We start from the raw sequence: 23,621 nt of genomic DNA on the forward strand, positions 1-23,621 counted from the left end.
TGATACTGATAAGGATATGATGAATTTAGTGTGTCTCGACAGCTGTTAGAGGTGTCATTAGACCTAGATGTAATGGCTAAATGATTCATTACGATCAGAGCTTGTGTTTGAAGTCTCGACGGGGACAAGCACTGGAATGTATTTGTTTATTGTTGTGCTAGTGTATGCTATTATTTTGTACGGGCTTGTGAGTGATGGTCAAATGAATGTCCGTATAAGGTCAATGCCTACTGAATTCTCGTTTGCTATCTGTTTGCAAGTGTAACGGAGGCGATAGCTCTTCTTTAAAGGGGGGCATGTTACAAAGTCATGAAATAGCATGTCTGTACCAGACCAATAGAGAGCAGCATGTCTGTACCAGACCAGTAGAGAGCAGAAAGAGTTGAACCGCAGGAGAGGACATTTCTCTGAGCCTAAAAAAGTGTGAAATGCAGCACAAGATCCAGCGAGAATCGCCGCAAGATTTGCTGTGGATCATTCACGGGCTGACACATGGCATCTGTACAATGGTAACATGGCAGTACGAACACTAATGACACAGCAAATGAACAAGGCTGTTTTCCGAGCAGTTATGAAAGCGTTGACTTTTGGGTACGCAAGCTTTTTGACTGCAGAATTTTTGCCACTCCAGTGGGGGAGATTCCTCCAAATGAAGGCCAACATCGGGCATACTGCTAGAAGGAGATATATCAAGGCCAATGTGGGACGCAGATATTCCAGAACAATTTCCTGTGCTCTTCTTCCAAAATACGCACAGAAGATATTCAAAATGACATAGGCTGCCACAATTGAATTTGACCTCTACTTGCATAATGTCCCAAACAGAAACTTGAGTATTTGAGAAATTTAAACAGTGATTAGAGAATCTTTATATCTTGCTGATGAACAACACGATACCTGTAGCTAACAAGATCCACAAGTGTCAAGCCGTATGGACCTGTAACATGATTCAAAGAGAAACTTGGTCCCCGTCCATCAGCCACCATATCTCCGCTGCCATATGAAACCACATTAACTATGTTACAACTGCCACATCCAACACCATTGTGCCTTGCCAAACTGATATCAAAGTTTCAGAAACTAAGATAAGAAAGATACCTCCCACACAACCTTGTCGCAAATCTGCTCAGTTGGCCTTTATCACCCCTCATGAACTGGCGCACATCTTCTCGGTATCTGTTATTCCACAGACACCACCTCTTCCAGTGAGGAAATTTGATGTCCTGCAGACCACTCATCAATTTATATCCAAAATAGCCTAGGATCCTTCATCTATTTCAAAACACTAGACTACACATCATATGAGGAGCAAAAATGGTCAGAGTCAGATTTTATGACAAAGTTTAATAAACTTCAAATTGTGTTGTATTGCTAGCATCACAGTTATGTACAAGGCCGTTTCCTTTGGCGTTTATAAAGCACCTTCAGTCAGTTAAAAAAACTTCTTTTTTACTGAACTTTTTTGGACATGTCACACCACGTATATAAATGAAGATAAAGAGGAGACAAGCTGTTAAGTAAATAGGGACTTGAAAACAGTAGAATATGAGCCATCAATTTTGTAACCCCAATCAGAACAGTTGTTGACTAGAGAAGGGAATGCTATCCTGTTGAAAGTTGACATATTGACTAGAATGGCTCATCTGATTTTTAGAAAAGGTCTACCACAAAATATGACATCTCTAGATGACATTGATGAAAAGCATTTCAAGATCAAAAACTTTTGGACAGACTCGCCTCGTGTTACAGATCAAATCGAAATTCAAATAGGACATATTTTCCTTGAATGGATTGCCATTAAGATTCAAAACAGATATCTTCTTTCTTACGTTGCAAATAACCTAGAGCATGGATCTCATGGCTTTGATTAGTAGATTTCAGTCAAATATTGACATAAAAACAGAAAATTCAACTGTATCCTTTATAAACATTGGTTGGCATTATTGCATCGCTCTTCTAACCTTTACGAATTGTCAAATCACAATAAAGGCATCCCAACAGATGCTTATTTGTACGAAGGGAAAATTCAGGGAAGTGAGAAGATATTGAGGCTGCTAGAGATAGAGAACTACATAGTTTGTAACCATGGGGGCAGAATATATTGCAGCATTCATGGCATTTGCCTGTATTTGCAAACCTTACTGGGAAACGGTAATTCAGCCATAATGTCAGTAGATGTTGCCACATTGACTATTTTCTTATTTTCTGAGGAATTTCTACTTGAGGAAATTAGGATATTTAAATGTGTACACTTGTGAATTGTCAAGTTAAGAACTGTAGATCTACAAGAACTGATAAAAGCCATCACATCTCTGATGGGTGACATTAAGGATCGCAAAGGAGTTCTTCCGTAATTGGTGGGAGAGACTGGGTAATGGGCATCCTGATGCGTCAATAGGATGGGTGACGGGAGCATCGGATAGGGAATATTCCATTGGTTTGAGGAGAAAATATGAATAGGGTAAGAATTTTGCGTAAAGATGCAAGCACATGAATAAAGATGGGTTTTGAGAAGCTTTGGAGAAAAGCAGGATGTTTTTGAGTGTTACCAAGAAAAGATCAATGATGTATCCTTCAGACTGAAGTTACCAGATACTTGGAAGAATCATAATGCATTTCATGTGAGTCTATTGAGACTTTTCAAAGGTGAAGTCCAAGCAGACAGGGAGCCAGAGGAGCAGCCCGAAGTGGCAAAAACGGATGAGATTCTCATTCCAGAACAGGTCCTAGCTCAAAAAAAAGGAAAGTGAAAGGTAAGCTGACACGCCAGTATTTAGTCAAGCTGAGAAACTACCCGGCTTTGGATGCCAAGTGGATGGAAGAGGAGGACCTAGCAGATACTCCTCAGGTTTTAGAGCTTTATCTCAAAGCCTTTGGTTTAGCACCGACTACTTCAAGAGTTACTTATGAATCAACACGTTGAATCTGGTGCGGTGGAGACTGCACAAGAGAGGAGTTACTCCCCTCCTTTGTCACAGGCTACCTTGATGGAATAAAGTCGCTCATTTCTTTTGAGATTTGAGGGATACTGACGGGCTAACAGTATTCTATTGAATGACTTTATGTAAAGAAGTACTCTAAAATGGGAACTCCTAAAATGAATCTGTTACATGTGCTCTCTCATGCGTGTATTGTTTGAATGCATCTTTGAACGACAAAATGAATGCAACATTTATGTCTTGTTCATCTGAGTGGTGATGTGGATATGATAGCGACAAGCATTAGACAATCGAGACAACTGTTAGAGATCAGTGTAATCTGGATGTGATTGCTATATAAGTTACAATGATCATTATTCTCATCTAAGATCTCAACGGGGATAGTGATGTGAATGTGATGTGATTGTCATCTTCGTGCAACTGTTGGATATATATGGTCTAGTACGTTGGTACTTAAAGTCAATGTCTGTTGAACCAATTTTTGTCTTGTGTTTGTTTTGCACGCATAATCGAGGGCGATTACAATTCTATCAAGAGGGGGGTATGTCACAAAGTGATGATGTGGCATGGCCAATAGGACGCGGCCGGACAAGAAAGGGGCAAAGAGGCAAAAGAAATTTTACCAACTTATAGAAGCTGTTCGAGTGGCCCATATCAAAGGGTACTAACTTTATACGTTCTACCAACTTATGGTACTTTGGCCATCACACGAAAATGGGTAGGAAAGACTCTTTCCAAAGCCTCACAATAGGAACTTCAAGAAAACACGATCAGATTCCATCTTGGACGACATAATAAGCTTGAACACTCCAAGTGTGAACACGTGAGAAAACTACAAACAGCTGAACAGAAATTGAATAGAGAAATAAAAAGAAATGTTATATTAACGTCTTCTAGAGGCCATATTGACCTATGAGACCAGAGAGTTACATCATGGTGAATCAGATACAAGGTCTTAATAAAAACAAAGAAAAAAACTAACTAAACAGAAACACTATCAAAGGTGGGTATCGAGAGCCTGAGAGGTACATATACAAAAAGTGGGTGCGTCTCAAAGAAAAGATACAAAATGATGGATATTTGTATCAAAATCCAGATGTAACTAAGTCAGACTTTGTAAATAATTAATTTATTTATGAAAAAAGAATTATCTAATTAGTTGTATGCACATCAGAATAGATTTAGCACTTCTGGGGCCTCAGGTGCGCCCAAGTTTGGGCCAGTGCACCTCAGGGAGACCCTAGCAGAAAATACCCTGAAGCCCTAGCGATTGGGAAATTGGGTCTTCAATGAAGGGGTAGATAGTAGCCTCAGATTTCAGGCTCAGAAAATTACGCGCGCTAGTGCAAGCACAGGAATGAGATGGGGTCCTTAGAATAATAACCCTAAGGCCTGAATCATTTTACGGCCTTAGTATAAGTCAGTTAAAGTATTTTTAAATTGTCTATGCCGGACCAAATGACCGGACAAGTGCGAACAGGTAATGCCAGAGCAGTGTCGGTACGGCATTGCGCTGGGAGCAGTTAACAATTTCATTAGTAGCATCTGTGTGTGCAGTTGTGAGTTAATTTTCACATTTCATTAATAGCCTAGGGATTTTTAAAAGTGAAAGTTGAAGGGTTTTTTAAGTCATTAAGTAAGTGTGCCAAGTGGCACACTTACCAATGCAAACTACCTCTCACTCTCACCCTCTCTCTCTTCCTAGCGCCCCCTCTCCCTGATGGCTATTTAGGAGGCCCTACTCCCCCATTTTCAGTGTTGGCAGTGCTCTTACCCCCCCTATTGTGAGTATGCCCTATGCATTGGAGCCCTCCATGGAAGCTTGAGAGCAGCCCCTTGTGACATATGTGGTGGCCTCGTGCTCCCATTGTCTAGAACAAGGGCTCTCATAGCCATAGCCAACTTTTGGTGAGGTTTCATCGCGAGAAGTTGCAACAGGCACTCTCTTCGTAGAGTGTGGTGGCTGTAAATTCTCTGTTTTCAGCCCTTAATCACCTCCTTTAGGTTGAATTTCAGCAAAACACATATAGAATCTAGTTCTTCTCTACCTACACTACGTGTACACCAAGTTTCGTGCAATTCCATCCCGGAAAAGGTCTCTTTTTTGGCTCTAGAAGGTGCTCAGGTAACATTTTCAGGTTATGTGCAGAAAATTACAGCAAGCATGTGTGCGTGCATTTTGCGTGTTTCTCCCTTGTTTTTGTTGCAGAAATAATTATGCATAAAGGAACTCAGTTAGCGGAAGGTAGACTCTCATTTTCGAGAGCTTCCATTGAGTTTTGTGGAAGATAGACTCTCGTTTTTGAGAGCTTCCCAAAATCTCATAGCAGAGGGAAGATCCTCTCAGTATTCAGAGAGTAGCGTTCGCACTCTCTCAGTCAGAAGCAGAAAGAAAGAATAGAGGACGGGCTATTGCCCCGTTCTTGTGCTTGTAAAAATTCTCCCTTAGTAATAAAGATATTCTCTCTATGGAGGGGGACCAGCCCATCTTCTGGTCCCCAATGAAGTGTCAAGCTTTTCCTCTCTCTCTCCAATTCTCTTGAGTATTTGAAGTACAATTAAAAGTCAGTTTACGCTTCCGTATTTTTGTGACAATGGTATCAGAGCAAGGTCATCTCTCTCTTCCTTAAGGGATTGGCGACTCTTGGCAGATTGCAGAAAAGGGAGGACGCGAGATAGAGTTCTCTCTCCTTCAACAGCAGGTGGAAAAGTTGCAAAAAGCTCTCTCCCATCCAGAAGTCCAAAAGATTCTCCATACTCTTGAGAAAGGGAAGGAGAAAATGCCGATGGGGTCAGGAGAAATCACGCAGAACCCAAAGGCGCCAGAACCAAGGAAAGATCCTTTGATTGGAACCTCCCGCATGCACGAGAGGCACAGGAAACCTCCAGAACATCATGTGCGGTTTAACCCAAAGGTTCAAGAGCAGGATCCCCCTGATTCCCCTCAGTTCTCTTTCATGAAGAATCTGGATGACATAGTTGCTCCGGGAGACATGTTCCTGGAAGATCCGTCGCAGCAAGAAGTGCATTCAAGGGAAAAGACTCTTGTCCATAAGGAGTCTAAGCATAGAAAGAAGGAGCATCATAAGAAGAAGCACCACAGGCAGAAAACATTCAAGTCGGGAGACAAAGATGTGAAATTCGACACCTACAATGGGCGGCGTGATAATGACAAAGCGTTGGCTTTCATCCGCCAATTCGAAGTTGCATTTGCTGAAGGGAATTTTAAAGAAAGATCCAAGCTTCGCCATGTTAGTATGTACCTGAAAGGCACCGCCAACAGTTGGTGGTTAACCCTTATCCTAGAAGATCGTAAACACCAAGATTGGACTGCTTTCAAGAAGGAGTTCTACGCAGAGTTCCTTCCTCTAGACTATGAGGAAGAGGTAAAGAAATAATGGGATCGCCTTTAACAGTCAGAGAACAAAACTGTTCCACGCTATGTGGATAGGTTTTGGGACGTTCTCTTGAAAGTCACTCCATTCAAGAAGATTGACGATTCGGAAAAGATGCGTAAGTTTGAAGCAGGATTGCATGAAGCCTTGCAAAAGGCTATGAAGCTTTACCCTCGAGGTAACTTGCAGATACTTATGGAATCAGCCCGCATAGCTGATGGAATACATGACAAGGGTACTCCCAGGAAGATGGAGCAAAGCACTTACCAAGCCAAGCAGAAGGCTCTCCATCAGCAGCCTACCTCTACTTCTTCTTCTCAAAAGAAGAAAAGAACCGCCTCCGAAGCAGAAGCAAAGCCAAATCAGCCCAAGAAAGGGAGATATCTCTCTCTTGCTGAGTTGCGAACTTACATTAGTGAAGGAAGATGCTTCAAGTGTGGACAAGTTGGTCATATGAAGGGTGACTGTCCTACCAAACCTCCACAACCACCCTCTTCCAATGCAGTCCCAGATGTACAACCAAGGATGGAAAAGAAAGAGCTCTTCTTCAAGCATGGGGTAGCATCAACAACCAACGGGCTCTCATTTTGTTTGACCCTGGCACTATAGACAACTTCATCTCTACCAAGCTAGCTGATGACCTGAACTTGCAGCCCAACCGTTTTGGAACCGTTTTGGAGTTTCTATTCAAGCACAATCCGCTTTCAAAGGGCAGAACTCAAACTCTACTCCAATCATAGGGAAGTTGAATCTAAAGGTCGATGACTACAAAGATCAAGAGTCTTTCTTACTAGCTTCACTTGAAGGATGCGATGTTATCTTGGGAATGCCTTGGCACTACAAGATGCATCCCATTCCGGACTATGTTCAGAAAACCTTATCCTTTGCTCATAAAGGAAAGGAGTATCTTGTACTTGCAGATGCAGGTGATTGGCGTATTCTTATCGCCAATCACATTGCCATCAAGAAACAAATGAAAAAGTGTGTTTCAACGTACTTGATTTTTGCAAGAGAGAGAGACGTGTCTGTTTCACAACTTTCTTCCTCTTTAGAGCAAAAAAGACTTAAGTTATTAGAAAGTTATAAAGATTGCTTTGTAGATGAACTTCCAAATGAACTCCCACCTTCGCGACCTGAGGATCATACAATTGATTTGATCCAAGGAAGTTCTCCTCCAAATCAGCCCCCTTATCAAGTTAAGTCTAATGCAGCAAGAGGAAATTCTCAAGCAGGTTAACGAACTTTTGGAGAAGGGCTTAATAAGGCCTAGTACTTCTCCATATTGTTCACCTGTCTTGCTAGTACAGAAAAAGGATGGCACATTCCGCATGTGCATAGATTATAGATCTTTAAACAAGATCACAATCAAGAATCGATTTCCAATCCCTCGGATTGACGACATTCTTGACAAGTTACAAGGAGCAAGTGTTTTTAGTCGTATAGACTTGAAGTGCGGTTATCATCAAATCCGCATAGCTCCTCAGGATGTGCATAAGACTTCATTGAAACAACCTTCGGGTTGTATGAATTCTTAGTGATGCCTTTTGGACTCACTAATGCTTCAGCCACATTCAACAGAATGATGGATAGAATCTTCCACTCATATAGAAGCTTCACAGGCGTTTTCTTTGATAACGTCTTAATCTTCTCAGAGACGGAAGACGAACACTATAAGCATCTCGCCTTAGTGTTTGAAGAATTACGCAAACACAAATTATTTGTGAATGCTAAGAAGAGTGAGTTCTTTCCAAAAGAAATCCACTATTTGGGCCATATAGTATCTCACAATGGACCTGTTCTCACCGTCCCTGATCTTCGCAAACCTTTCGAGGTATACTGTGATGCATCTGGAGATTGTGTAGGAGCAGTTTTGAACCAAGAGGGTCACACAATAGCTTATGAAAGTCGGCGCCTTAAAGATGCAGAGTTACATGTCTCCATATACGAGAAAGAGCTAATGGCAGTAATTCATGCTCTTTCCATTTGGAAACACTATCTATTAGGAGCTGATTTTAATATCAAGACACATCATCAAAGTCTTCGGTACTTTCTCACACAGAGAAAGTTATCAGAAAAGCAGATGAGACGGGCCAACTTTCTTTCAATGTTCCATTTTCAGATTTTACATACTTTTGGAATGAAGAATGCAGTTGCAGATGCTCTCTCCAGGCGTCCAAAGATCAATGCACTAACAACAATTGATCACGAGGAACTAGAATCTCTCAGCAAGATGTATCCTCAAGATCCAGACTTCGCCACAATTTGGGCAGATCTTCAAGCTGGTCACTCAAGGCCACCTTATTCCATTAGGGATAATGCGCTCTATCGTCAACAAGCAATATGCATAGCTCAGCCCTTACGACAGAAGGTGATGGATGAAGCCCATAATTCCCCTTATGCCGGGCATCGGGGAATTGCTTCTACCACTAGTGCCCTCGAAAGGTATTTCTTTTGGCCAACACTCCATGCGGACATTGAAAAACATGTACGTGTGTTTAGTCTGCCAAAAAATAAAATATGACAGACATAAAGTTTATGGCAAGCTTCAGCCGCTCCCTGTGCCTAACACGCCATGGGAAAGTATTGCCATGGATTTTATTACCGATCTTCCTCGATGCAAGAATGGAAATGATGCAATCTAGACTATAGTAGACAGATTCAGTAAGCAAGCACATTTTCTTCCAGTAAAGAAGACGATCAAAGCTGATCACATGGCTAGAATATTTCTAGCTCAGATTTTTATACACCATGGATTGCCAAAGACTATTGTCAGCGATAGAGATCCCCGCATGACTAGTCTATTTTAGCAGGCATTGTTTGAAAACTTGGGAACTAAGCTTGACGTTTCATCAGCTTATCATCCTCAAACAGATGGTCAAAGCGAAATCGCTAATGCCGTTGTTTTAGATCTCCTCAAGTGCTATGTTTCGGAACGACAATCCGAATGGAAACAGTACTTACCAATCGTTGAGTTTGCGTATAATAATACCATACATTCCTAAACTGGTAAAGCTCCCTTCGAAATTATTTATGGGAAGCCACTCTTACTTCCTATTATGGTTACCAAGGAAAACATCTTCGCCGCAGATGAATTTGTGCGCAATATTGATATTGCCCATCAACAAGTAAAGCAAGCGATTCTTCGTACTCAAGAGCAACAGAAGAGAAAGCAGACAAGCACAGAAGGAATCTCAATCTTGAAAAAGGACAATATGTCCTATTTCGGTTTGAGAAAGCTAGATTGAAAAAGTGGATCGGCAAAGGGAAAGTTGTCAAACTTTCCCATAGATTTTATGGCCCTTTCAAAATTACAGATAAAGTCAATGACGTGACTTTCAAATTGGATTTGCCTTATAACTGGCGCATCCATAATGCTTTTCATGTCAGTCTCCTCCGATCGTATGTTGGACCTCCTCCAGTGGCGCCAGTACAAGAAGATCCTCCAGAAGTCGAAGAGACTGAAGAACTCCTTCAACCTGAACAAATAATGCACCACTCGGAGAGACAACTCAAGTCGGGGAGTCTACATCGAAAGTATTTAGTCAAGTTCAAGAATTACACTCCTTTAGATGCAAAGTGGATGACTGAGTCCGATCTTAAGGACTACCCAGACATCTTGCACAGTTATGTTGACGCTCTACAGTTGAGGTCAACTGTTTAGAACCAAGAGGGATGTAACTAAGTCAGACTTTGTAAATAATTAATTTATTTACGAGAAAAGAATTATCTAATTAGTTGTGTGCACATCAGAATAGATTTAGCAATTCTGGGGCGTCAGGTGCGTCCAAGTTTGGGCCAGTGCACCTCAGGGAGACCCTAGCAGAAAATACCCTGAAGCCCTAGCGATTGGGAAATCAGGTCTTCAATGAAGGGGTAGATAGTAGCCTCAGATTTCAGGCTCAGAAAATTACGCGCGCTAGTACAAGCACACGAATGAGATGGGGTCCTTAGAATAATAACCCTAAGGCCTGAATCATTTTACGGCCTTCGGATAAGTCAGTTAAGGTATTTTTAAATTGTCTATGCCGGACCAAATGATCGAACAAGTGCGAACAGGTAATGCCAGAGCAGTGTCGGTACGGCATTGCGCTAGGGAGCAGTTAACAATTTCATTAGTAGCATCTGTGTGTGCAGTTGTGAGTTAATTCACATTTCATTAATAGCCTAAGGATTTTTAAAAGTGAAAGTTGAAGGGTTTTTTAAGTTATTAAGTAAGTGTACCAAGTGGCACACTTACCAATGCAAACTACCTCTCTCTCACCCTCTCTCTTCCTAGCGTCCCCTCTCCCTGATGGCTATTTAGGAGGCCCTACTCCCCCATTTTCAGTGTTGGCAGTGCTCCTACCCCCCCTATTGTGAGTATGCCCTATGCATTGGAGCCCTCCATGGAAGCTTGAGAGCAGCCCCTTGTGACATATGTGGTGGCCTCGTGCTCCCATTGTCTAGAACAAGGGCTCTCATAGCCATAGCCAGCTTTTGGTGAGGTTTCATCGCAAGAAGTTGCAGCAGGCACTCTCTTCGTAGAGTGTGGTGGCTGTGAATTCTCTGTTTTCAGCCCTTAATCATCTCCTTTAGGTTGAATTTCAGCAAAATACATATAGAATCTAGTTCTTCTCTACCTACACTACGCGTACACCAAGTTTCGTGCAATTCCATCGCGGGAAAGGTCTCTTTTTTGGCTCTAGAAGGTGCTCAGGTAACATTTTCAGGTTATGTGCAGAAAATTATAGCAAGCATGTGTGCGTGCATTTTGTGTGTTTCTCCCTTGTTTTTGTTGCAAGAATAATTATGCATAAAGGGACTCAGTTAGCGGAAGGTAGACTCTCATTTTCGAGAGCTTCCGTTGAGTTTTGTGGAAGATAGACTCGTTTTTGAGAGCTTTCCAAAATCTCATAGCACATGGAAGATCCTCTCAGTATTCAGAGAGTAGCGTTCGCACTCTCTCAGTCAGAAGCAGAAAGAAAGAATAGAGGACGGGCTATGGCCCCGTTCTTGTGCTTGTAAAGATTCTCCCTTAGTACTAAAGATATTCTCTTTATCGGGGGGGACCAGCCCATCTTCTGGTTCCCAATGAAGTGTCAAGCTTTTCCTCTCTCTCTCTCCAATTCTCTTGAGTATTTGAAGTACAATTAAAAGTCAGTTTACGCTTCCGTATTTTTGTGACACCAGAGATGCCTCGCATCGTTCGCTACATGGTCGTGTCAATGTTGTCCATGGTGAGAGTCTACACAAAACGTCTCCCATGTCTTGCTAATAAAGGTCTCATCCTCTCCTACAACCTCCTCCGTCGATGGGAGCGGGAGCATTCCCTCATCCTAGACCTCTTGGATAACCCCCGCTATGTTCCTCGATCACTTAAGAGTGATGTGCCATGTATCCCTCTTTGTGTCACCAACCGCTGACGTGTCAAGTCATTGAAGACTTGAGCCAACCTACAGATCCTGGCCGAGGGGCCTAAATTCTAGATTATGCAGAAGAAAATGAAGTGTTTACCAACTTACAGATCCTCACCAAGTGGGGGCCAACAATTAAAAGTATTACAGACTTATAAGACCTTGTCCGATGGGGCCCAAAGATGATAAAGAAGGACTCACAGATACAAACCACATCCTAATAAATGCTGACATGCGAGTAGTTGTACGGATAGGCCACGGTTTGCCTTGACTTGCTGACGTGGTAGGATAGTACGAACAAACCGCAAAACCCACTCACTGCTCAAGTGCGAGTTCCATGAAACGCGCTGACAGCTATTGACGTGGTAGAACCGTACGGAATTCCAGATTTTTGTGACAACTTGCTTTTGGAGACCTGATGCTTTTAGGATCACATGCTTTTGAATGTAAACTGCTTTTCATAGTCTAGGGCCTTTAAATATGTGCCTAGGGCCCATTCTCTCGCAATTTTCCGCGTGGAAGTCCGAAGTGAAGGGTTCCGGCATTGTACTAAGTTAAAGAAATATATGGAAATATCGGAAGGGGCGCCAAGGTTTGGGGTCAATGCTCTCTAGGAGTGGAACTCCGCCACTCCACATCTCGTTTCTCTCTCTCTCTCTCTCTCTCTCTCTCTCTCTCTCTCTCTCTCTCTCTCTCTCTGTGTGTGTGTGTGTGTGTGTGTGTGTGTGTGTGTGGAAACCACACCAGCTTGCAAGTCTTTCCCGCCAATCATGAAGGCAACTTTCATGGTCACGAACAAACGGATAACGCAGATGGAAAAGGACAAGAAGGAATGGAAAGCGGAGATGGAAGGATGGTGGAAGGAGAAGGCTAGCCTACTCCAAATGCTTTTCGGTGAAGGCAAGCAATGGAAAAAGGAGAAAGAGGAATTACACACAAAAATCCAAGCTCTCAAGGCGAATTCTCAAGCACTAAAAGAGGAGGTTTCAGCTCTCAAGCGAGAGCTTGCTGATAGAGCAAGCGGCGGACTTAAAGAAGGAGAAATCCAGCAGGTGGATGAGGCCGAGAAATGGATAGAAGTCGCCAAGAAAGGGAAAGGGAAAGAAACAGCATCTATCCCCACTCCTACAATCATCAACATGACATTAGAAGAAAAGCAGCGGAGGAAGACTAGAGCTTTGCATGTACGAGTAGCCGATCTGAAGACCGGGATGATGTGGAAGAGGAAGTCAAGGAACTTCTCTTCATGATGAGTGGTGAGGCTACTCACACAAAGGCATGGAGAGTGGGGAAGAAGAGAAAGGGAAGTGGGGAGACTTCAAAGGAGAGACCATTAATAATGCGTTTCCTCTCCATGGAAGCGAAGAAGGACTTCTTGAAGAGGTGTCCTACACTAAAGAAAACAGGGATATTTCTTGGGGATGACCTCAGACTCTCACAGCTTGCCCATATGAAAGAAGTTATGCCAAAAATTAGGACAGCTCGAGAGAAAGGGAAAGTGGCCTTCTACAAGGATGGACGAGTGGTTAGACGAGTGGTTATTATGGAGAGACGCTCCGCATGACGGCGTGAGACCTATGGGACCACACTCAAATTTGCTACATGGAATTGTAATGGATCTCTACACCTTGATGTGCGTGCCTTTGAGGATAGTTTCACTCGGAGGGACATCATCTTCTACTCTGAGACACATCATGCCCCGGGGCAGTTCATGCCACATCAGGATCTGATTTAGCTAGATACCAAGAGCAGATGGATACAACCGATACAGAAGTTGGGCACGAAGATGGCTTTATATAGAGAGCACCTTCTCCAACTCACGGAGGGCATTTTGTGACTAGGCCTCGATACATGGATACACACTTATCTCATGGGATACTGTGTGCTATTGGCCAGATACGCACATCCTCGCATCGGCTTCACATCACACCCGTAGAGGTGGTTGCATTGAGACGGCTACACCATATTCTTGAAGACTCCCCCTATTGGAAGAGACAATTGAGAAGATTTCTGGTTAGAGGCCCTTGCACTTTCTAGTGCCGGAGGAGGGGGTACCACCTAGGGCCTAAGAGGGGGTAACATGTAATTTCAAAAACTGTTGGAAAACCCTGCAGCACCGGGAGATTCTGCTGCGGACCCCGTGAAAGTATGTCGCGAAGCTCGTCGAGAAGAAGTTGCAGGTACTCTTTCGAATCCATTAACACCGTGATGCTCTCTCAACTCTTTGGTAGGACCTGCATGCTTTTAGAAAAGCACACGACTAGAGCTTTGATACCACTGTAACGGGATGGCGCACATGCCAACGAAAAAGAACATACTGAACAAACTATAAGCACTTTGAAACAACGAACTGAGAGAGAGAGAGAGAGAGAGAGAGATGAATGAAATGAAATGATATATTAACATCTACAGATGGCCAAATTGACCTATGAGACCAAAAAAAGATACAAGTGGTGAATCTAGTACAATGTCTGAGTAGAACTAGAAAGGGGGGGGGCGGGGGTTCAAAGGAGATCCCTTATCGGTCGGTGGCGAATCTCGTCAATATCCTCCATAGACAATACTGTGTCTGGGCACCTCGCATATCGAGCCAGGGTGATCCGAATCCTGTGCTGCCCCGCACCTAAAGTGAAAACTGCCCGAAATGAGGAGAAAGTGAGTGAGATCAGCATGTGCTATACAACACAACCCGCAATAGACTGTATGGACCTATTATGCAGTATTTGGCACTGACAGAAATTCTACACAAAACGACAAAATTGCCTGTGCAAACCTGGCTGTAGCCTCCTCCGATATTGTGAAGCCCCCCGTGGTCGTGGGTGTCTGGATCTCCCTAGCTCAATGGAGCAATCGATCAACGTACCTCACTATCAAGAACAGATTTCCGATTCCAAGGATCGATGATATTCTTGACTGACTTTAAGGATGCTCTTGTTTCAGCAGGATGGATTTGAAAAGCGAATATCATCACATCAGAATCGCTCCGGGAGATGTCTACAAGACAGCCTTTCGGACAAGCTTTGGTTTATACGAATTTTTGGTGATGCCTTTTGGACTTACCAATGCTCTAGCGACTTTCAACCGAAGGATGGATAGGATTTTCCAAGAGCATCGATCTTTTGTGGGCCCTTTCTTTGATGATATTATATCTTCTCCAAGGATGAAGCAGAACATCGACACCATCTGCTACTACACGTCTTTCAGGCATTGCGTGATCACAGATTAGTTATCAATGCCAAAACGAACGAGTTTTTCTTGCCGGAGATACACTTTCTAGGACACATCGTCTCAGCAGGAGGAGTACAGATGGAGCCGGCCAAGATTGAGACTATCCACGATTGGCCAGACTTGAAGAATGTTCATGAAATTAGAAGCTTTTTGGGCTTATATTCTTACTACCGGTGGTTCATTCGGAAGTTTGCAGAGGTAGCTTCCTCTTTGCACTTAAAGACTCATAGAGGAGCCCCTTTCTCGTGGGGACCGACAGAGGTGACTGCCTTTCAAACACTTGAGGAACAACTAACTACTGGACCAGTGTTGGCTTTGCTAGACTTGCAAAAGCCATTCGAAGTTTATTGTGATGCTGGTCACCGCAACATTGATACCACCTTGAAAGCTGTGGAGCGTTATTTCTTTTGGCCGAGACTCAAGAAGGATGTGGACAACTTTGTTCGCAGTTGTTTAGTATGCCAAAAGGTCAAGTTTGACAAGCATAAGGCACAGGGATTGCTACAGCCTTTACCCATTCCCACCCGCCCCTGGGAAAGTATTGCAATGGATTTCATCTTTGATCTCCCAAGAAACAGAGTGGACACAATGGCATTTGGACTGTCATTGACAGCTTTAGCAAGCAAGCTCACTTCATTCCAGTGAAGAAAACAGTCAAGACGGACCATTTAGCGAGGTTGTTCATTGCACAGATATTTCGATTACATGGCATGCCTGAGACAATAGTCTCCGACAGAGATTCCCGATTCACGAGATTGTTTTGGAGGACTATTTGGGAGACGTGGTTACAATTTTTGTCATCATTCCACCCGCAGACAGACGGGCAATATGAGATGTGAAGTCTTACATCTCTGATCAAAAGACTCAATGGGAAAAAAATTGCCTTTGATGGAATTTGCTTACAACAACACGGCGCACTCTTCGACGGGGAAAACGCCATTTAAGATAATTGAAGGTGCTCCTAAGGTTCCACCCTTTCTCAACACTAAAGACAAGATTTTTGAAGCCGACCAGTACACGAGGGACTTGGTCACTACTTTTGCTAAGGTCCGGGAGGCTTTAGAGAAATCTCAAGAACGACAACAGGCAGCAGATCGACTTCGACGAGACTTGAAACTAAAGGAAGACGATTGGGTGCTCTTATGTTTTGAGAAGGCATGCCTAAGGAAACGAAAGGGAAAGGAGCGGCTTTTTCCAAAGCTTAGCATGAGGTATTATGGCCCTTTTCAGAATAAAGAAAAGATAAATGATGTCTCCTTTCGACTCAAGCTGCTCGATACTTGGAAGATTCACAATGCATTGCATGTGAGTCTCTTGAAACCTGTAAAAGGTGAGGTGCCAATTGATGGGGAGCTTGATGAGCAACCCAAAGTGGAAGAGAGTGAGGAGATACTCGTTCCTGAACAAAGTTTGGCACACAAGGAAAGAAAGATGAAAGGTAAAGTGATTTGACGGTTCTTGGTTAAATTCCAGAACTATCCAGCATTAGATGCGAAGTGGATGGAGGAGGAGGACCTAGCAGATATTCCTCAGATGTTGGAACTTTAGCTTGAAGCATTCGGTTTAGCATCGTCTACTACTCCAATTCAGCAAGGTTGATTCTAGTGCAGAGGGATTGCACAAGAGGGGAGTCGCTCCCCTCCTTTGTCAACAGATTACCTCGATTGAATAAGGTCACTCATGTCCCCTTTGGGTTTCAGGGATATTGATGGGCTGACAGTATTCTGCTATATGACTTTATGAAACGGAATTCCCGAAATTGAACATGATTGATTTGTACTCTCTCATTTGACTTGTTTGAATGTAGGAACTGAAAGACGAAATGACTGCAACATTTCGATCTCATAAATCTCTGTGAGGTCTGGGATGGATCTAGATGCGGTTACTAAATACGTTGCTGGCAGTCTTGGTATGAGATTTTAAAATGAATTTTTCTGTGATTGATTTGCCATGTGATGTCATGTGATGTCGTGTGATGGCTTGTGATGTGACCATCGTCTTTGTACAAGTGCTAGATGTGTTGTGTCTAGTGTGTCGGTACTTGGAATCACAAACTGATGATGTGGAATGACCACCCGCGGGTTCACAGATGACGTGGCAACAGATAGTACGGAAATTTTGGAATTTGCCTTGGCATGCTGACATGGTAAACAGTACGGATTCACACGTTCTGCGCTGACAGCTACTGACGTGGCAGGCTGATGTGCCAGAACTGTATGGAAATTTCCGCTTTTTGCGCTAGACGTTTTCACTGGCAGACTCAATTGCTTTTGAGTTTCATGCTATGGGGCTCTGCTTTTAGCACCCCTTGTAATCTTTATAAGTGACCCAAGGGGGCTCACTTCTCAAATCATCTCGACGCAAGGTCTGAGAGCGAGCACCTGCAGGAAGTCTTTGCGGCCAATCTCTCTTGGCACGGAACTACGCCGGGCCGTGTCAACTCTCTCTCTCTCTCTTTCAAATTGTGAATTGTTTTAAGTGAATCTCTGTTGTGTCCAAGTTTGTTACATTATTTGCGACAAGAGTGACGAGGTAGTCATTGAGTAGCTTTATATTGCAGACCGTCTATCTCGGAGGAGTGCTTAGCGGTGCTGTTTGTTGCATTGTGATGTGCCAACCATTGAATATTCCTACTTGGGTGAGATTGCCTGGGTATGTAATTTATTGCATCAAGACACCCGATATAGATCAGTGCGTTCTGGGTGTGATGGCTAATTTTGCTATGCCGAAATATCAAGAGCTCCAATATGGAATGAGAAAACTAAATGACCATTTGCTATTCACCTGTCCTAAAAACCATAAAAATATTGTACAAGAACTCCACATGCTCATTAATGACCACTAAGAATTTTGAAATTGACAATTGTCGCAGCTAAGGCCATCAAAGCACGTTAATCATAATCAGCTCATAAATAGTGCTACACTGCTTATATGTTTAGTTTCAGGGTACTTGGCACTAATGTGTGATACCCATTTACACCTTGCTTTGGTATTTGATCCTGAAGCCCTATGTAAGGATTCCTAGCTCCTTGGGTGCATAAATTCAATGTAACCGATGTGGCTCCATCCTTTCTAAGCTGATCTATGGGAGGGTGGTACAATGGAGATACTTTGAAAACGGAATATGAGGGACATATGATGTGGATATGCTACCAACTGCAAGAGACTTTTGACATGACCCTTGAAATGTCAAAAGCCTGACCTGACGCTTGAAATATATCTTCAAGTGCAGTGTTATTCTCGTAGCTCATATGTCCCTCTCCTTATTCAGGTGGATAAGATGTGTAGACAAAGGTTTGCAAAGCCATGTTGGAGAGATGACGGGGTGCGAAAAGGAAGAGGGTTTATTGCTCAATATCGTACTTCAATTGCTTGTTGGCTCAGGTGGTCCTCTTCACTTAGGTCTGATAGGCTTGGAATTATGACTAATGCTGGATTGATAGCCTTAGTGGCAGATGCCAAGCATCAAACTCTTGTGGGATGTGTCTACCTTTGGAAGTCTTTGATCTACAAAAGTGAATCTTTGAAGGATTTTGGCAGCATAGTGAGCAAGCAAGCGCACGAGCATGCAATTTGCATTATTTCAAGTCATTCTATGATAATTACAGCGTTCTCACAGCTCAGAATATTTTGAACAGACCCAAGCTACACCACAGCTAGGGATAGTCGGCATTCAACTATTCTCATTAATTCAGTGCACCAATGTTCATCACTCCCATACCTCTTAAGTGTAAAAAACTGGAAAAATTTGCGAACGTCAATGTAAAACAGGAAACTGATTAGCAGTGAGTTGGCATCGTTTTTTTATTTTTCTTTTATTTGGCTGGTGGGTGGTTCACATGAGAATGGGTTGGATGCCAGAGTTGTGATGCTGGTAGTTAGGTTGTGCGAGTGTAAGCCAAGAGGTATTGTGTTCTACCCTTGCCTTGCAACCCCTACAGTACAAGATGAATTAGCATGTAAGACTTTAGAACAGCTGGACAGAGACATACCTTAGTCATCCCTGTAAAAGGTGAAGAATTATCCGCGAAGAGTTTACAATGGGATAGAAGCGGATCAAAAGAAATTGCTTCCACAAGTAACGGCCTACTTAATTCTTCGCCATGGGGTCCCTTGGTCAGTGCTGATGCATTCAGGAAACAAAACCCATCAACGTGATACTCCACCACCCAATGGCGAAGACTATCAAGAATCTGCAATGAACGGGCAAAATGCACCAACGTTAGATCCTTTTAACATCTCTGACAGAAACAGGTCAGTTTGAAACTTCTGGCAAAGAAATATAAATAGCCTTAATGGCATTCCTCATCCTGCTCAGTCACCACAGCCTTAGAAGCTGGTTCAATCTAACCATATTCTAAATGGTTACCTTCAATACTGACCATGCAAAAGTATTTCAGAGAATTGTGCGACAGTCTTGTATAATAGTACAAATCTGAAACTCTGATATAGCTCACCATGGTATGTGGAACAGGATGATTACAACTGAAGCTATTTTCTGCTCCCAAGTCTGATCCGGTAACTCTAGAAAGGGTATTTACCCTTTGTCAAATGAAAACTCACGGTAGCAGAATTTTTTTACAAATATCAGAAAACGTTTCCAGAATGCCACAGAAAAATTCAAGGTTTTTAGAACATTAAAATGAAAGAAGAAATCTCAATAACCTGCCAGTTCGATCCAAGATGTAATAGGTTGCATTGTCTATGCCACGAAAAGAGACAGTCTCTGGTGCCTCATCGTTGTTTTCACCAGTATGACAAAAAACCACGTCAAGTAATACCTAAAAACACCCACTTGAGTATCTAAGTGCAACAGCTTTGATACACTGCACAATGGAAACATATGAATCAGAAGAAGCTGCTAAAATACCTCAATCTGATTTTTATGGAGTTCTTTGATCGCTCTTTTGAGAGAATGACCTGAGGAAGCGCTTGTTTTTTCAGGGCCAAAGCAGTCCATTGGTGCAAAAAAGCTGAAAGAAACAAACAGTGAAACATCTCGTCCCCCATGAACAAAGGTTATGAAAAAAATCAAGATGAGCTTAATTCACTTTGTGAGCCTTGCATGCCCAGCCCCCCACATGCCATACAATTGCAGCCAATCCACAAAGAACCATCACTCAGGTGGCTGAACCCCCAATCCAACCACATCTAAGCGGGCTGTGGCACATACATGCATGTTAAACAATGCAATGTGTCAGATGGTACTCTCAGTACCATGTTCTGATGCAGGTGAAAGCCAGTTCTTGCTGGTATCAAACAGTGTAATTTCACGTCTGATGAGTTGGTTGATCTTTGTCTGAGGCACAGTGAGACACGGCTCCAGGGCACCGCCACCAGAGAGGACTTTCTATGTTTTGGAGCTGAGTTAGGACCACCATTCAAGAAACACAGTTTTTGAGCTTGGTCAACAAAAGGAGTGGCTGATTGCCTTTATGAAGCTAAAAACACCCTAAGCCTTAAACCTGTTACATACTGCCCTTGTCCTCAACTAGAAGCATGGACAAAAAGATTGGAAATTTTTTAAATACACAATAAAGATTATTTTGCATGCTTGTCAAGCAATCATGTGGCTTCAATGCTTCTTACTCATTGAAGTGTGACTGAATAGGGATAAACCTGCTGCAAACACCTTGGGTGTGCTTGTAATCCATTTTGTCAATCCATATTTCAAATGTAACCCTAGAACAGATAAGTGACATTTGGAACTCATCATATGGATTTTGGCACTTCAAAAACTCCATCAGAGATTGCCCAAGAAGAACAAGGCTACTGATGAAGTTGTGGAAATGATACAGCAACTCGCTCACAAGCACACAATCTGTTGTGGCAGTCTACACATGCACGTGAAGAAAAGAAAGAAAGCCCGACAAGCATCACACACTGCATTTGTTTTGTTCACAAAACGTCTTTAGAATCATGCGTTTACTATCACTGTACTTTACTCTCTTCTTAAGAACATAATGTTCTTGCCATCATGAAATTCTTTTACAGAGGATTATCCCTAAAAGACACGAAATATCATTGCCCATGATAAAAATGAACTCTCTCTTCTGTGAAGACCACCCCTCCTTCTCTAAGAAAGAAAGAGCATGTAAACCAAATCTATGTGCAAAGGTTTCTCCTCTTCTCTTCAGCTCTCAAAGAAAGCGTCACTGGATAATCCTAGCTTTCCTAATCATGCGGATACTAATAATGGGCTACTTCCAAAAGAAAACCACAACAAGTGTTACATCAAAAATTACTGTATCATCAGAATGGTTAAGAAGTGTGGCCAGTCGAGATTCTTACTGCACATACCTCAAAGGAAAATATGAGTTTTTCCTCTTTTCGAAAAAAAATATCGGCTGCAGAATGATGCAGTTTACACCTTCAAAAGTCAAATCATGCTAATGATGAGAAACTTTCAATGACTTTAATATAAACCTGTAAAATGCTCCCCCTGTCCCTCTTGCCAGGCCCTGCCGGTTTACTGCAATGGAACCTCACCCAAGGATTTGAAATGCTGAGCTTTATCAAGTAATCCATCGAAGGTTCCTAAAACATTATCCGTGAGAGCACTTGACGCGTCTGCTGTGAATCCAGTTACATTCAACCGGTACACAATGAGCTCCTCCAAAGGGATGCTGCATAGTGCACAAGTGCATACCAGTAAAGGTACTATTAAAAAGGAAAGGTAAATGTGATGATGATTGAAGTCAGTAATGAGACAATGTTTCCATTGAACCTACTCCAGATGCACATCATCCCCCCAATCGAATTGCACCTTGTCTCCCGATAGTAAACCAAGAGCAACTGCTGGGGAAGGAAGGCTTTCTGCAGGAACACATGATGGTTAGAGAAAAATCCTAAAAGTGCATGCAATCAAGTAAAACATTTCAGGGCTGCATGGAACTTATCCCCACCTTGTCCCGGTAGGATTGGTGCCAGGGTCTTTGCATATGGATCTAAAAGAATGCGACGTGCATGAAAACGGTTCCCTTTATCCCAGGAGCTTTCACCCTTCAAAATGAACAAGCCTCATTCACACAGCCACACTGGACAATGTAGGTATTCATCTACATTTAGGTACTTCTGAGGTCTAACATTCACATCTTCACCCTTCTTAACATAACATGCATGCACATCCCATCTATGCTGGCTCAAGTTCAACAATTAATAAAATTCTTACCATGCATCTATATCCATACCGATCATACATACTACCATCCAGCTCTATATGCCATGTGCTGCCAGTCTTATTGATTGAACTCTGAAGCTCTAACTCTACCTGCATTATTAAAAGCCACGCCATGTAATCTATTAGTCAAACCTAAATCTAGAGTTACATCCAGTGACTGAATTCACTTCCAAACACCAGCTCCAAGTTACAAAAAGCAAACTCGATTAATTTCATGTGCAAAGAAACAAAATTCCTATAGAGGTAGGAAGATTGCGTACTAAACACCTGTTAGAAAAAAGAGGCATGTTCAACCTAAAAAAACCGAGGCTATAGCCACTAAATCTGTAGGCTGTCATGATCAAAACCAGGCAAAATGAACCCAGAATCATGTCTCAAGAATCCATCAGCATACAGATTAACAAGCACATTCTAGACAAAGAAGCACCAAGTGAGCAGATACATTTATTTTTTTCGAGACACCTCCCTCCTGAAACGCCTGGTGCTCTTGATTTCCCACAAGAACAATATGCTTACTTCCGAGGGATGGAATGACTTTACAGAATGTAAAAGAAATAAAAGACACAGATCGGAACTCGTGAATTGGGGATCACTCGCTGCTGCTGCTTGCCATCGCCGCCTCCCGCTGCTCATGAGGGAAACCCCCCCCCCGGCGGCCCGCTCGCGTCCCCCCTTTGAGCCGCTTCCCTCTGCCCCCCGTCTGCCACAAGCTCCCCTCGCCCGCTGCCTACCACCCACCCACCCCCCCAAACCCGGTGCTTTGCTCTCTCTTTTGGAGGAGTTGGCGGGCCTTTCTTCCCTTTCGGACCCATTTCCTTCGCACTCATTCCATCCCCATACGCCGTCACTACAGCAGACACAGATGGAGGATTCTGCTCCACCATAGAGGGACTCGACTAATGCCCCTTCGCCCGACACCGCAAAACCCACCATCCGACTTGCTCTTTCCCGAACAGAGCAAGCGAGCTTAGAATCAAAGGTGGAGGGCCTTCATACCACCTCTGTTATCTGCCAGACAATCGGCACCCGACCTAGAAGAGGAGAGGTGTGTGACCTCCTCCAAGCCCGCCTTTTATAGTCATTGCGATGAGTCCCCCAGACCATCCGAGCAATCAGAGCTCATTTCGACAGTGGCACCATGGCTTCGATCCGGCTAAAGATGTTCTTGTCGAGGAGGCAGACCTTCCCATTTCGGTATGCTTCCCCACCTTGAGGAGAGAGTACCTCTTGCTATTTTCCAAGATTCGTCCCGAGATTGGGACCGTTCGGGAGACACCCCGCACGGCAGCTTTCGCTCCTGCCATGGCAGCACGCATACCTACAGTGCGTGTTCTGGTTCAAGACACCCGCACTCCCCGGAAGGTCGTTCTACTACCTCATGAGTGGTGGTTGGCTCCATCAGAGCCTGGAGTATTCAAGGCCCCCAAATCAGTGCTTCATTTGCAGACATATGGGCCATCTTGCGAAGGCCTATCCACAAAGGAGG

General features: G+C 43.2%; 1 protein-coding gene across 5 annotated transcripts in view; it reads right to left on the minus strand.

Moving 5' to 3' along the window:
- The window catches only part of LOC147438350 (isoamylase 2, chloroplastic-like), a 194,788-nt gene that overhangs the window by 83,496 nt on the left and 87,671 nt on the right, over positions 1-23,621 (minus strand). For 2 of the 5 annotated variants that reach the window (XM_086487649.1, XM_086487650.1), the window contains exons 4-15: positions 22,127-22,225; positions 21,861-21,957; positions 21,687-21,771; positions 21,445-21,581; positions 21,256-21,325; positions 20,575-20,637; positions 19,826-19,928; positions 19,621-19,736; positions 19,413-19,497; positions 18,948-19,148; positions 1,099-1,223; positions 898-993 (exon numbers count right to left, since the gene is read on the minus strand). In XM_086487649.1, the coding sequence (XP_086343775.1) occupies positions 898-993; positions 1,099-1,223; positions 18,948-19,148; positions 19,413-19,497; positions 19,621-19,736; positions 19,826-19,928; positions 20,575-20,637; positions 21,256-21,325; positions 21,445-21,581; positions 21,687-21,771; positions 21,861-21,957; positions 22,127-22,225 (1,277 nt within the window). The remainder of the gene's footprint in view (positions 1-897; positions 994-1,098; positions 1,224-18,947; positions 19,149-19,412; positions 19,498-19,620; positions 19,737-19,825; positions 19,929-20,574; positions 20,638-21,255; positions 21,326-21,444; positions 21,582-21,686; positions 21,772-21,860; positions 21,958-22,126; positions 22,226-23,621) is intronic. The other 3 variants (XM_086487651.1, XM_086487652.1, XM_086487653.1) reach the window with 3 other exon arrangements.

This window comes from Adiantum capillus-veneris, chromosome 17, assembly GCF_014529385.1.
Source record: "Adiantum capillus-veneris isolate H3 chromosome 17, ASM1452938v2, whole genome shotgun sequence".
Classification (NCBI taxonomy): domain Eukaryota; kingdom Viridiplantae; phylum Streptophyta; class Polypodiopsida; order Polypodiales; family Pteridaceae; genus Adiantum; species Adiantum capillus-veneris.